At 51.1% G+C, this 13,813-nt stretch overlaps 1 protein-coding gene across 1 annotated transcript; it reads right to left on the bottom strand.

Moving 5' to 3' along the window:
* Positions 1 to 320: 320 nt before the first annotated feature.
* On the bottom strand, positions 321 to 10,593 carry DHRS2 (dehydrogenase/reductase 2). The gene is given in 7 exon segments (XM_032482888.1): positions 321 to 395; positions 3,197 to 3,343; positions 8,202 to 8,324; positions 8,327 to 8,491; positions 8,656 to 8,685; positions 8,687 to 8,840; positions 10,556 to 10,593. Coding segments are annotated over 7 exon segments (732 nt in total).
* Between the last annotated feature and the right edge of the window lie 3,220 nt (positions 10,594 to 13,813).

Raw genomic sequence — 13,813 nt, 5'->3', positions numbered from 1 at the left:
CGTTGAGCCATACCCTCCACCGCTATCTTGATTTCTGATGTGGACCCTGACTCCTTACACTGCGGAAAGTGTCTTCCTCTTTGATTGGGAGTGTGGAGGAGTTGATAAACCCCAGGGGCAGCCCCAGATGGATGGGAGATGAAGCACATGGTTACACGCTCCACCTGCCAGCCTTAGGGTTAACACTTCCCATCTGACAGGCACTTCATACTCTCTTTGGGACATCTGAGGGTTGGGGAGTCTGTTGCAAGCAGTGGCACCCTCCCTATGCAGCCCTGTATGAGCTTTCCCTGCTTCCAGATCACTCACCACTCATTCCCTCACTCCTGCTCCCTCACGTCTCCTGTCCGAAAGCCCTTGTCCCTACTTTCAAGAGAAATCAAACTAGGGCAGACCTGCGAAGAGAATTGGGCTGACAGAGCCTGGCCCTCAGTTTGTCATGGAGGGTGGTTGAGAGACAGATGTAGTTTCAAATCTCAGTCTTGCTTTTTACAAGCTGCATGTCTGTACACAAATTAACCTCTCTGGAGCAGAAAGCAATTGGGAAACATCAAATATCGATGATTAAATGATCACAGAGTCATTTAACTTACTAAGATTCATAGGGATCTGTCCTGCACAGGGGACGGCATCTTTTGGCCTTCAAGGGCTAAGCCAACAGAAACTCTAAACTCATGGCACGTAAAACAGCCCAGCCCAGCAGAGCGCCCTCAGCCCTCCACTGCCTCCACACGGTGTCTCATCCCTGCATGTCCGGAAGCCTGAGGGCACACTGTGGCCTGTAGCCTTTCTCCTGAGCACTCCTGTCCTCCAGTCCCAACCTGTTCCTAATCTTTCATTTATTCTGTTAATCAAGTGATGTGTGTTCCATTATTTACTTGGCCAAAGGGACCACTTGCTTTAAACAAAAGGACAGTTCATCTTCCTGGTAAAATCTGCTGCAGAGTCTTCACTGGTGAACTCAGAGGTGCCCAAGCAGAGCCCCATGCAGTACCTATTTTTGTCCTCCCCTCACCCCTTAGAACTCAGCCTCCAGGAAAACTCACGTGTTTGACTTTCAGACCAGCTACACTGCCCCAGGCCACTCAGGGACGATGGGTTCTGCTCCAGCGCAGCACCGAGACCCTCCGCCCAAGCACTGCCCATCAAGCTGCCCGCTTGCCCGTGAGCCCTGCCCCACAAGTGGGACCTGAGCAGAAGCAGCCAGAGGCTTCAGCACAGGGGTGAGTGCTGCACTGTGGTGGGACAAGGGAACCCCCTTTTCCCTCTGGGAAAAACAAAAGAGAAAACTGGGCCAGAGGCTTTTGCCCCTTTTTATTTCCAGGGGACCCAACATCCAAACAAGGCTGAGTACCCTCGAGGGTCACAAGACAAAGACCCCCTCAGGCCGGAATGCCATCACTCCTGTTTCTCGTACTCCTCTTTTGTGACCATCCCGGCATGCCCTAGAATTCCCCCTCGCCCTAATACTTCTTCCCAGATCTTTCTTAAGGGATCAGAGATGATGGAGTTAACTTGAAATGTATAGATACAGACACAGTGCTCCTAGGTGGAGTCAGATCTGCCAAGTCCCCTGCACCAGAGTCTGACCCACCCTGAGGACCTCCCTCCCCCACCAGTGGGAGCTACTAGCTAGTTAGTCCCCCTCGCTGCCTTTGACCAGGGCTCTGTTTCCTCCTTCTCTACAAGCCTTCCAGCACACAATATCTGCAAGCCAGCAGAAACTCTCTGATGTGCCAAACTTGGTGGTTTTTTGGTTTTCACTTATTAGCCCAAGTAAAAGCATCCCAGTACCACCCAAGGGGTGTTGGGAACCAAATAAATACTAAGGTTATTTATTCCAAAGAAGACCTGGGTCTTGTTATCCACAATCCACAGCTGCTGGCTGGACACTTGGCCCAAGGAGGATTTTGGGGGAAAGGGATGGGGAGACCCAAACAGTCTGGCCCTTGTCCTCACGCAACCCGAGCAGCCGCGATCCCTGGAGCCCCTGACTGCTTGTGAGACTGCGAGGGTGTGAGGGTGGCCGGACACAAGGTGTCCTTCTTTCTTCTTTCTCAGAAAGAAGGTGTCCTTCTCTCTGCCCTGCCTTCCCCCCTGCATCCGGGATGCTCCCTCACCCTACAGGGCTCTGGGCAACTTGGAGTCGGGGTGGGCTTTTCCAGATGCTTCTCAACAGAGGAAGGGTCAAGGGCATAAATGGAGTGCACACCCTCCCTCTACACCCCTACATTTTCACCTGCACTCTCCTCCCAGGCCCTTCCCATCCCTGAAGTCTCTCTACCACAGACACACACAGGCACACACACACCCCGCCCCCCAAATCTCCTCTCTACCAATTGCTTTATTGTAAGCAAAATTCTCTTCTCCGCAGGCCTTCCCTGCCTCCCACGCTGGATTCAGAAATGGGGCTTTCCTTCTCGGTGACACCCCTCCCCACTTCTCCCCAGCAAGTCAGTGCCTTCTTTCACTCATGGAGGGCTGCGGCCTCTCTCCTTGGGGGCCCATGTTGTCCCTCTGTCCCACTCTCAGTGTCTTCCCTGCAGGCCTACAGGGCCCTGGCCTGGCTTGTCTGGCCACATCCCTCACTGTTTCTCTCTGCACTCAGCCCCTGCAGAGTGTAGAAGGCCTCGAGGCTGGAGAGCCGATGGCAAGGTTCTGCCCTTCACCTTGGCTATTAAAGGGCCGTGGGACACTCCAGCAAGTCACCTCTTTGGGACTGGCTTTGGCACTGAAGAATTCTGCCCTGCTCTGTCTGTCTGCAGTCTTTCCAGCACACCACACTGCCCACCTCCCCCCACCCCAACTGTAAAACCTGCTCGGCGCCAACCAAAGCCTTCAGCCCAGAGACTTTGTGCTTTTGGTTCAGTGGTCAATTCGTCTTCTTCCTTTTTTTTTTTTTTTTTTTATTGAAGGGTAGTTGGTTTACAATGTTTTGTTAGCTTCTGGCATACAGCATAGTGATTCAGTTATATGTATACATATATATTCTTTTTCATTATAGGTTATTACAAGCTATCGAATATAGTTCCCTGTGCTAAACAGTAGGATCTTGTTGTTTATCTATTTTATATATAGTAGTTTGAATCTGCTAATCCCAAATTCCTAATCCGAGGCTTCAGGCATCCCTTTATCCCTTCGTCACTGGGAAGGGTTTCCACTGAGCCCAGCCCAGGCTGGGAAATGAGGGACACACCTTGACCTTCACCACTTTGCTGAAATCTTTCTTGGTCATTCTGAGAACTAGGCAGCTTATGTAGATGTCCTTGGGGGCCAGTTCCAATGCCAGCATCCGGGTGAGGCCCGGCAGGGCTGTCTTACTGATCTTGTAGGTACCCAGCTCCTGGGAAGGGAATCAGGACAGCGATTAAGATGTGGCAGAGTGAACGGAGGGAGCCACTGGGTTTCTCACCTACAGAGGATCACATCCGGCCCAAGCCCAGAGCTCGCTCTCCCTAGCCTGGTCTCAGCAGAAGCTGGATCTGAGGGACTCAGCAGCCACTTGGGCATCAGCTCAGCCCAGGGCAGCAGGAGTCAGGCGGGGGCGTGTCCCAGGCACTATCCCTCTGGGGCTCTGGGGAAACTTCACCCTATCCCCACTAGGAGCACACGGAGCGAGCACCTGCCACATGCGGCGTCCAAGCTGAAATGGAGGAGACCAGGATGACAGCAGCCCTTCTGAGAGGAGACAGACAGACACAGGAGGGGAGAGGAAGACAACTTATCATTGATTGACGTGCTATAATTATTAAAAAGTTATAAACGTTAATGATTATAGTCATTAAATAATGCAATCCTCACAACAGCAAGAACGGTCCTGTTACTTATCTGCATCTCCCAGCTGAGGAAGCTGAGGCTCAGAAAGGTTTAGTAACACAGCCAGCAAGTGGCAGAGCTAGGATTCCAACCCTGTCCCTCTGACCGTATGTCCATGGTCAGAGCCATTTTACTCTCTGCCTCTCCCCAGGGAAGAGATGAGCAGAAAACCCAGTGCATGGGGAAGGGGGCAGAGTGGGCTTGGCCGAGAGGCACCCAGGGCTAATGGTGAAGGCCTGTCAATGGGTGGCCTCTGAGAAGCAGGTAGGAAAGGAGAAGACAAGAAACGACCATCAGGAACATTTCCTTCTTATCCAAGATGGTCCCCAGCCAGTTCCTGAAGGCTGTGTCTGCAAAGAGGAGCCCCTGTGTCCCGAGGGAGATGGTGACCCAAGTCTCTGCCATGAGACCCCTGGGCGCATGTGCAGAGCGCAGTCAGACATGCAGCAACTGGAATGGAGGCAGGGCTCCTGGAGCCTGGGAAGCAAAGAATAAAGAGGGGACTGGGATGGGCTTCTCCTGATGGGGAAAAATTGGGCCAACCCTGTCATGGGATGCTAGTTGTGAAAAGACATGGTCCAGCAGTGAGAGAACTAGAGTGGTGAGAAAGACCAGCCCACAAGGTTAAGGAGCTAAAACACAGCCTCTTCCCAAAGCTAGTGATGTCAAGGCCAAGGAGGGCATGCTTGAGCCCCTGGAACCTCACCCTATCCTGAAACCACTAGAATTGGAAGCTGTAGCTTCACAAAAAGTGAGGCAGGGCAGAGGGAGGGAGGGATGTGCACATCCCAGGGAGACCTTTTCTGTCCTCCACCCCCTCACCCCTCATCCTGAGCTGTGCCCCTGTGTTTCCAGACTCAATTCCTGTGCCTCAGTCTCCCCACCTCCCATCAGTCCCCTCCCCGCCCTGCAGCCATACCCTCTCTGCTCCATGTGGGGCAGCAGACTCCACATTCACAGTCAGCATGTGCAATCAGAGCAGGGGCGTGAGGGTGGGTGGAGAGAGACATGGTCAGCCCAGGGCCTGTTCTTACAAGATACATGGAGCCCTAGAATTCGTACAGCAAACCCAGATGTATGCAGATCTGAGAGAGTCATCTTCCTTCTGACCCGAGCAAGAGATGTTTCTGACTTGCTAATGATTTAGTAGGCAGGCGAGCTAAGTGACAGGCCTGTGAGCAGAGCCTTGAAAATGTGAATTGTTCAGGACTGAAGTGAAAGAAGGAAAGTGCAGGCCTTTTAAAGCAACTGGACTACAATCTGGTTGTGCAGATAGAAGCTATAAGCAGAGGCCACTAGAAAAAGACTGATGGTAGAACAGATGGAGGAAAAGTCGGTACTGGGAACAAGGGAGATTTCTGGAAGAATCTTCTGTATCTCTTTGTGCTTTTATTTGTTTATGAGCTTGATTTATCCCAATAGAATTTAAGGCATATTCACAGTGCAACAGCATAAAACAAATCAAATACATATTATGTGTGAAGAAATGAAGAATAGGAAAAATAAGTATAAACAAATAAGAAAAAGCCCCAACGTTCATAGCTGCACTACTTACAATAGCCAAGACATGGAAGCAACCTAAGTGTTCAACAGATGACTGGGTAAAGAAAATTTGGTGTATACACACACACACACACACACACACACACACACACACACACACAATGGAATATTACACGGCCATAAAAAAGAATGAAATTCTGCCATTTGCAGCAATGTAGATGGACCTGGAGAATATCATGCTTAGTGAAATAAGTCGGACAAAGACCAATACTATATAATATCACTTATATGTGGAATCTAAAAAATAATGCAAGCAATTGTATATGCAGAATAGAAACAGTCTCACAGGTATAGAAAACAAACTAGTGGTTACCAAAGGGAAAAGGGAAAGGGGAGGGGCAAGATAGGGGCATGGGATTAAGACACACAAACTACTATGTATAAAAAGATAAGTAACAAGGATATACTGTATATAGCACAGGGAATTACAGCCATTATCTTGTAAAAACCTCTAACAGAGCATAATCTGTACAAACACTGAATCACTATGCCATCCACCTGAAACTTAATGTAATATTGTAAATCCTCTACTTAAATAAGAAAAAGAAAAAGAAGAAAAAGCAAGAGCGAGATTGGTGCCCACGGTTCACAGCACGTGGTAAGGAATGAGTAATATTCATTCACAAATATGTGTGCTGGGAGGGCATACATATACTCTAGTTCATTGCAGACTTGGCTCTGAGCTTTCCTGGTCAACGAAAAGAGGCAGACACTGTAGAGAACCGCCATTCTGTTACAGGCCCTTGCTGATCTCACCTGCAACTAAAACCTGGATCTGGGCTCAGATACAAGGGTCCCTGTCCAGGGCATCTGGGGACAGGGGAGAAGTAAGAGAGGAACTGGCAATGAAAGACACAGACATTGAGGTGGGGGCTAGGACAGAGCGCCAGCTGGGACTAAAGTGGTACCAGGGATCCCTCCCCGGGGACACTGTCTTTAGTGAGGTCAGCCATGTCCCGCGAGTCTAGGGGATGAGGCTGTCCGCCTGCAACTGACCAGACCTGCCTGTGGTTTTCCTCACTCCTTCACCCACATCCACTCCTCCCCTTGGGTGTGGGCAGGGGAAATGCTTCAACTGAGTGCGGCTGAGGCCCATTTGATGCCGGGTTCCCAGTGTAAGAGGTGTCCTGGATGGCTAAAGGGGTCCCCAATAAGAAAGAATTGAGGGTTAGGCTAAGGGCTTCCTCATCTCTCTCAGCTCAAAACAGAGCCCCATCAGCCCACCAGATGTCTGTCCTAAACTTCACATGTGTCAGTCTGGGCGAGGGGCTGAGACGAGGCCCCTCCTAGACCCAGGAGCCAAACTTGAGCCAACAAAAAGGTGAGTCCCTCCTTTGCTGAAGAAAACTGCCCTATTAGAAAAGAAGGAAGAGTAGTTCTGTGTGCCACCGAGTCCTGAGCTGGGATCCGTGAGTCTGCGGAGGGTGTAGCTGGAGCGTCCTTGGGGAAGGGTTGGGGGGGGGGGTGGGCCGGGGAGATGGGAGATTTCCTAGCCAGTTGGAGAGAACAGGGTATGCCCGAGGGAGGTGCTCAAACTGGCCCAAGGACAAGATGAATGAGAAGAAATTCTTCTCCTGGGACACCTGCTGAAAATTGCATTCAAGTGCAAGCAAGAGCACTGGGTAAATTCCACACTCGTTTTGTGACCATTTCATCTCCGAGGTGGTGGTGATGAGATGGGGGGACGATTTCTGTCCAGTGGTGCAGAATTGCTCATGGAGCAGCAAGCCCTTGGAGAATAGGGCAGTGGCGGAGGAGGTAAGGCTATTGGCAAGTGCGCCCATCTTCGGGAGGGAAGATTTCAAACAGTTCCGAGAAGAAGCATCATGACCCCTGAACAGAGACACTAAAAGCGAAAATGACTCGGGAAAGGTAGGAGACTGTCAGCAATGACATCCCAGTTACCGACTCACAAATGATCCTTCGGAGGCATTAAGGAAGCTGGAGAGCCTGGGGAGGCCACAGGGAGCTCAGATTTCAGGTCATCTCTGAGGACAGAGGGAATGGCACCCAACCAAGGGCAGATTCGAAGGAGGGACCAGCTGAGGAGGATGTTGGCAGGAGGAAAGCTCTGGCCAGTGCTTGGGACTGAGGGGGATGCTAACAATAGCAGGAAGAACGTGCCCCCATCGCAGTCCATCTGGTCTGTCAGAGGGACGAGTGGACAAAACACGGGAGTGAAGAGAAAGAATCATAAGAGAATAACAAAGCCAGAGGTGGACCTCAAGGCATTTCACAAGGTCTCTCCTGGACCCTTTTGGACCCAGTGGGGGGATAGCTAAGTGGACTGTAGTGGATTTGAACCTCCGAGCACACGGAAAGCTGGTGGGTGGGTCCAGGCCTGACAGGAACAGCAGATTCACCTGAGGGACAGGGAGGAGCCCTCGTCTAGGAAAGGTGGAGGTTCTTAGCATCATGTATGGTCACCAAAGAGGAGCACAACCACCAATATATGTCCCCAACAAAGGCTATGAAAAACACAAACTGTTGGCAGAAAACAGAGACCTTCCTATGCTTGACTCCTACCGAGAGCAGAGCCTTACTCCCACAGCTCTACCCCCAGGGCCTGGGACAGGGCCTGGCACACAGCAAGCCTTCAGTAAGTACTTGCTGAATGAATAAATGCAAAAGGGATGTGAAGAGAAGAGAAAGCAGAAAGAGTGTAGGGACCAGCTTTTAAAGCACACGAGCCAGAAAATAGCGGCACATTCCTGGGGACAAGTGGTCAGAGCCTGCTTGTACAGTAACATCGGGGAAGGGGGAGGGTCTCAGAGGGGGAGCACTTCAGACCCCTCAGCCAGCTCCCAGGGGCAGCCTCTCACCTGCTCACTGCTCCCCAGAGTGCTCCCCACCAGGGAGCTGATCACTGCCTTGCACACCAGGAAGTCGATGCCCCCACAGTGCTCCAGGGGACCGGGTGACATGAAGGGCTGGGTGAGTGCGGAGACAGCTCCCAGTCCTCATCCTTCCCCACGTGGCACATGATGCCCGTCACGCTCAGCCCATCCCCCTGCAGTACCGCCACCGTCGAGTCCATGCTCTCCTGCTTCCGGCTGCTGACCACCACGTAGGCCCCGCCCTGGACCAGATGCCAGGCGAAGGCCAAGCCGATCTTGCAGTAGAAGTGGAAGGAAGGAGATAGCCTCAGCTCCTCACCACCATTCTCCTCCCCTCCCAGCCCTGGAAATCCATAAAGGCTACTCTTACAGCCCTGAAGTCCTTCAGTGCAAGTAAGGATCCCTGTGAGGGGTCAAGACCCACAGGACAATGGGGCACTCACCCATCAGAGGACCCTGTGACCACGATTACCTACTCGATTGGCCAGGGTGCCATTTTGGTCTATCCCACTGCTGCTTAGCGGCACAGAGAGCCCAGCACAGGCCCTGAACAGGCTGCAGGGACTCAGCCACTGCTTGGAGCATGGCGGCCCGTGCCCACTCTGCTTCCTGCTGGACTCGGCCCTGGGGGAAAGAATCAACTTCACTTATGACTGATGCCATCAACGAGCAAGACGGTGGTCTACCCCCATTTCCCCCAAGCAGACAAGGCCAGCAGCAGAGAGTGGGAGAGAACCGGGCTGGTCGGGGGAATTTCAAACAGATGAGCCTCAGGTCAGGGAAACTTTCGTGGAAATTCTTTATTTATAAAACTGGCAAATTATAATGTGAAATCCAACATTCAGTAGACAGGATTATTTTCCCATTCATTTCATAAGCAGGCACTGAGCACCTGCACCGTGTCAGGCACTGGACAGTAGATGCTGGGACCCCTGGTAAACCATGCCCCTCAGCCCCTACCCATGGAGCTCACTCAGTGGAGTGATGATGCCAGACACCAAACAAATAATTACACCAATTATCAATTTTAATGAACTGCTTCTAGTTGAAAGAGTAGAAATCAACAGAAACTCTTAGTCAAAGCTGGAGGGAACAAAAGCACAACCATTTTAGAAAACTGTTTGGCACTGTCCAGGGCAGTTGAACAGACAGCCCTTTGACTGCATTTTCACAGCCCAGGAGGGCAGCCACATGTGTGTCAAGAGCCTGCACGCGAGCGTTCACAGCAGCATGCTTTGTAATAACCTCAAACTGGAACCAAACCCAAACGTCCATTAATGGTAGAGAAACAAATTGGGTTGCACTTATATAGTAGAATACTATGCAGCAATGAAAATTGATGAACTGAAACTACCCTGAACAACATAAATGAATCTAAAAAAGATACACAAGTTTCAAAAGCAGGCAAAAACAACTCTATGTTGTGTAAGTATGCAAACTGGTGGATAAAACTGCAGGGAAAAGCAAGGCAGTGATTCTCACAAAAGTCAGGAAAGTAGGTATTCCTAGGGTAAAACTGGTTATGACTCGGGTGGGGCAAACTGAGGGGCTTCTGGGGTACTGGTATTCCTTTTTATGATTATATGAAATCCGTTAAGATCTATATGTTTTGTGCATGCATATATACGTATATATATACTTTTTATGTGTTTGTTATACTTCACAATCAAAATGTTTAAAAAGTAAAGATTATCTGCTCATGATAAATTTTTTAATTCAAGCAGTTCAAAATTAGTTCAAAAGCTAAGTTTCCCAGGTCTCTTCTTGGAGGCAAACTTGCCAGTGTCTCAAATACTTTCTCAGAGATGCTCCGCACAATAGGCTTTGAAACAACAAGCTTTGGTGTATAAACACTTAATCCACAAACGGTTTCCCGAGAGCATCCTGCCTGGTAGTAATGGAAGCAGAAAACCAGTGGGCTCCTTGGGCAGCTCCACTCGCTCCCTGTCTGGGGCCACGGAGCCCTGCAGGGCCTGAGATCAGGGATGCTCAGCTAAGTCAGTACCGTACAGGGGAGCATGGCTCATTCTGCTCAAGTTGGGTGAATCATCACTAGGGAAGTTGCAGATAAATAGGACCTGGAAAGTGAAGGAGGGTCTGACGGGGAAGCAGCGGGATCAGTGATCTAGTCCAGGGGCACAGCCCGAGAGGAGGAACAGAGGGGTGTGAGTGTCCACAGTGTTTGGGAGAAGCAGAGCCACCTCTGTGCCTGGAGAGCAGAGAAGAGGAGATTCTTGGTGAGAAAGTGGACTGAGATTCCAAATGTCTGCACAATGACTCTGCCAGTCTGGGCTGAAGTGAAGCTATCTGAAGGGAGGCTGTGAGGAGCCTGGACTCACCAAGTAGCCCCAAGCCAGGCTGCAGTGTTGAGACCCATGCCCCCAGGATGCCCTCGGGAAGGGAAGGGGTGGGCCGCCCTAGACATGCGCAGGTGTGAAGGCAGGGTGGGGACTGGCATGGGACACTCGGATGAAGACATTTCCCTGTGAACTAGAAATATGTCAGAGACACTTGCCTAGGGGACTCTCTTCCCCCAAACCCCAAACTTCCCAGTTCCACATCAGTGTGAGCCCAGAGGCTCTTGCCTCCGCCAAAGTGAGATTCCCATTTGCTTGCTCGGGAGGCCTGCCCATTCTTGAATAAAGAATCTGATTCACTTCTTGCCGAGGGAGATGGGGAAGGCACGGTTGGAGCAAAGGAGTATAGAGGACACTTAGGGACTTGGGGCTGTACTTTTGGGGAGGGGCAGTACCAGGGAGCCAAAAAGAGGCAGTCTTTGGCATCTCTGGGTCCAGGTGCCAACAGATGTGCCCCTTCAGGGCGCTCTGGTGTGGGCTGACTTTGTCTGCAGACCCTCATCAGTTCCAGACCTGCCCTGGCCACTCCATCACCAAGGGACTCCTGGTTACTAAGCAACCCTGCCTTACCTACTGCATCTCCCCTTGTTCCTTAGCAACCCTTGCATAACCCAGTTCCCTGGAGTTAGAGGTTGGTATCTATACATGATAAGTGAATGGGTGCTGCTCAGGAATTGTGGAGAAAGTTCAGATTAAATAAATATCAATCTGTATCAATGTTATAATGAAGGTGACCAAAAGCTGCTTTGGGAGGCAGAGCCTTGATTTTCAATTTTTGTCTCTTCTGATACCATATTTCCAAAAACACCCTTTGCAGGTCCTAGGCTGCCTTGCCTTTTCATCCCAGCTGCTTTCACTCTGCTCATTCTCTCTCTCTCTCTCGCTCTCTCTCTCCTTCTCTCTCTCACACGCTCTCTCTCTTTTCTCCAAGGTCATATTTACAGCCTTTCATTCGAGGGGATGAGGGGTTTCGGCTTCTGATGGTCCTACCTTTCTGAAACAGGACACCAGATTCTAAACACTGTTATGACCCCTGGGGGACTCCTGTCCCCTCAGCTGCAAGTACAGATCACCCCATCAACAGCCAGGGGACTCAGTCTCCTTTGCTGGGAGGGCAATAGGGAAAAGAGGACTTGCATTTTGTCGGGACAGGACACCCCCTGCTGGAAGGCTGGAGTTATAGCACCTCTGAGAAGCTGTTTTCATCTCTCAGCAAGTCTGCGGCCTACAGTTCTCACCAAGCCCTGCTGGGTGGTTTTCAGGAAAGCTGCCCCACTTGTAAGGAAGAGAAGCCCCGGGCTATTGCAGGTGAAGTACAGAGAGACTGGTCAGGCCTCATCTATCTCCTGTGGGTCCCCTTCCCCATTGAGGTCTCCCTAGACCAGGGCCTGAGATTGAGGGAGCCACTTCCCAGGGCCCAGGCTCTGGCTCTCTCTCCCCTCATTCTCACGCACACTTTCCTCTGAAGCAGCCAGCTGGGCCGGAGTCAAATGCAGGTCGAATGCAGTGGCCTCTGAGCCTGGCACTGCCCACTCTGATTCCCCCTCCCATGGTGATCAATTCAGATGCCCAACTGCAGGGGAGGGGAAGCCAAAAGGGCACACCCTCACCCTAGTCCCATCGTGGAGGTGGACGGCCCTCACTGCTGGGTCCAAAGAGAGAAGAGAAGGGAAAAGGAAAAGGAAATAAAGCAAAGACTAAGGAGAGACATGTAATCATTAGAAACACTGAAAATTGGGAAAGAGAGAGACAAGGGAGATGTCAACAGAAGCTGTGTGATCTTGGGCAAGTCTGTTCCCCTCTCTGGCTCCATCAGCTTCTCAGTCAGAAGAGTTGAGTTGGTGGTCCTAAGGGCTCTGACAGCTGCAAGAGCTTTATTATGAGAATTAGGTAGGAAATCAAGACGGAGCTGCAGGCAGAGCCAAAGGGGAAGAAGCACTGGCACAAAAAGTAAAAAGGGGTGAAGGTGGGCCATTCTAGCATCACTGACCCCAATATAGGCACAGCATCACTCCCTGAGCCGAGGTGGTGCCAGCTCAGCCTCACCTGTCTGTGCTCTTGTCTGTCTAGAGTAAGGGTCAGGGGCCCCTCCACCGCCACGGAGTCTGCAGCTGCGTGCCAGCATGGGAGGGGGCAGCAGGCTGGGTTTCAGGCATTGCTGATTCTATCTGAAAACCTTAAGGATTCGGGGAATTTACAGTCCTAGAATTAAGAAAGGTGGAAACAAGAAAAGGCCTCTCCCACAGCTGGGGAGGAAGCAACTTGGGGACGGGGAGCCTGGGGGAAAGTGCAGAAAGTACTTACTGAGTGATGTTCTGCAGAGCACAGCACAGACCTCTGACCAGCCACCCAGTCCTGTCAGTCCAGCCATCCCCAGACTCTCACACACAGCAGAAACAGACAGACCCATGAGTCCAAGCAGCTCCAGACCCCGCACTATGGAAGGGAGGGGGCAGTTGGCAGGGCAGGCAGCCTATAGGCTCAGCTGGAGGGGGACACAGAGCTGAGTACAAAGCCAGCACAAAAAGCGACCATAGACCTCAGTCCTAAAGCCAGTGAAACTGCCCTTCCCCGATGGCTTGGGCCCCTGGCAATATACAGGACTAACGGCTCACCTGGGCCCAAGTATTTGATGAGCACCTGCTTCATGCTAAGCACTGTGTTAAATATTGAGAATATCCAAATAATGAAGGCATAGTCCCCACCCTTAATAATCTTACAGTCTAATGGAGGAATCAAATTAGTGTAGTGCAGAACACTATTTGTCAGACAGTGAGGCTCAAGGAAGGCCTGGGGTAAGCCACATAGAGACACCTGTGGGATATTTCAGAGGAGGCACCCAGGCAATTGGATCAATGGTTCCAGCACTCCGGAGGGAAAGTTAGCCATCAGAAGAATGATTAGCAAATTGTTGCTCACTGGTAGAAGCAGCCTCATAAAATGGATGAGATATCCCAAGAAGTAGAAAGAGAGGACAGCCAAAATTGGAAATGTGGTGCCAGCCTCTAAGATGGTCCCTGGGATCCCTGGGAGCTGGTGTTCACAGCCTCGTGTAGTCCCCTCCCGCATCATACCAGGCTCGGTCGAAGTCATGGTATTGCACTTCTGAGATGAGGAAGTATGAAACTGAGCATTCTGTCTTGGGCTCTCGCGCTCTCTCTCTCTCTCTCTCTCTCTCTCTCTCTCTCTCTCTCTCTCTCTCTCTTTCTCTCGGATCATTCCTGGCTGCCATTCTGAAAG

Source organism: Camelus ferus, chromosome 6 (genome assembly GCF_009834535.1).
Source record: "Camelus ferus isolate YT-003-E chromosome 6, BCGSAC_Cfer_1.0, whole genome shotgun sequence".
Lineage (NCBI taxonomy): Eukaryota > Metazoa > Chordata > Mammalia > Artiodactyla > Camelidae > Camelus > Camelus ferus.
Note: the sequence above shows the minus strand (reverse complement) of the source record. Positions and strands in the feature narration are given on the sequence as shown.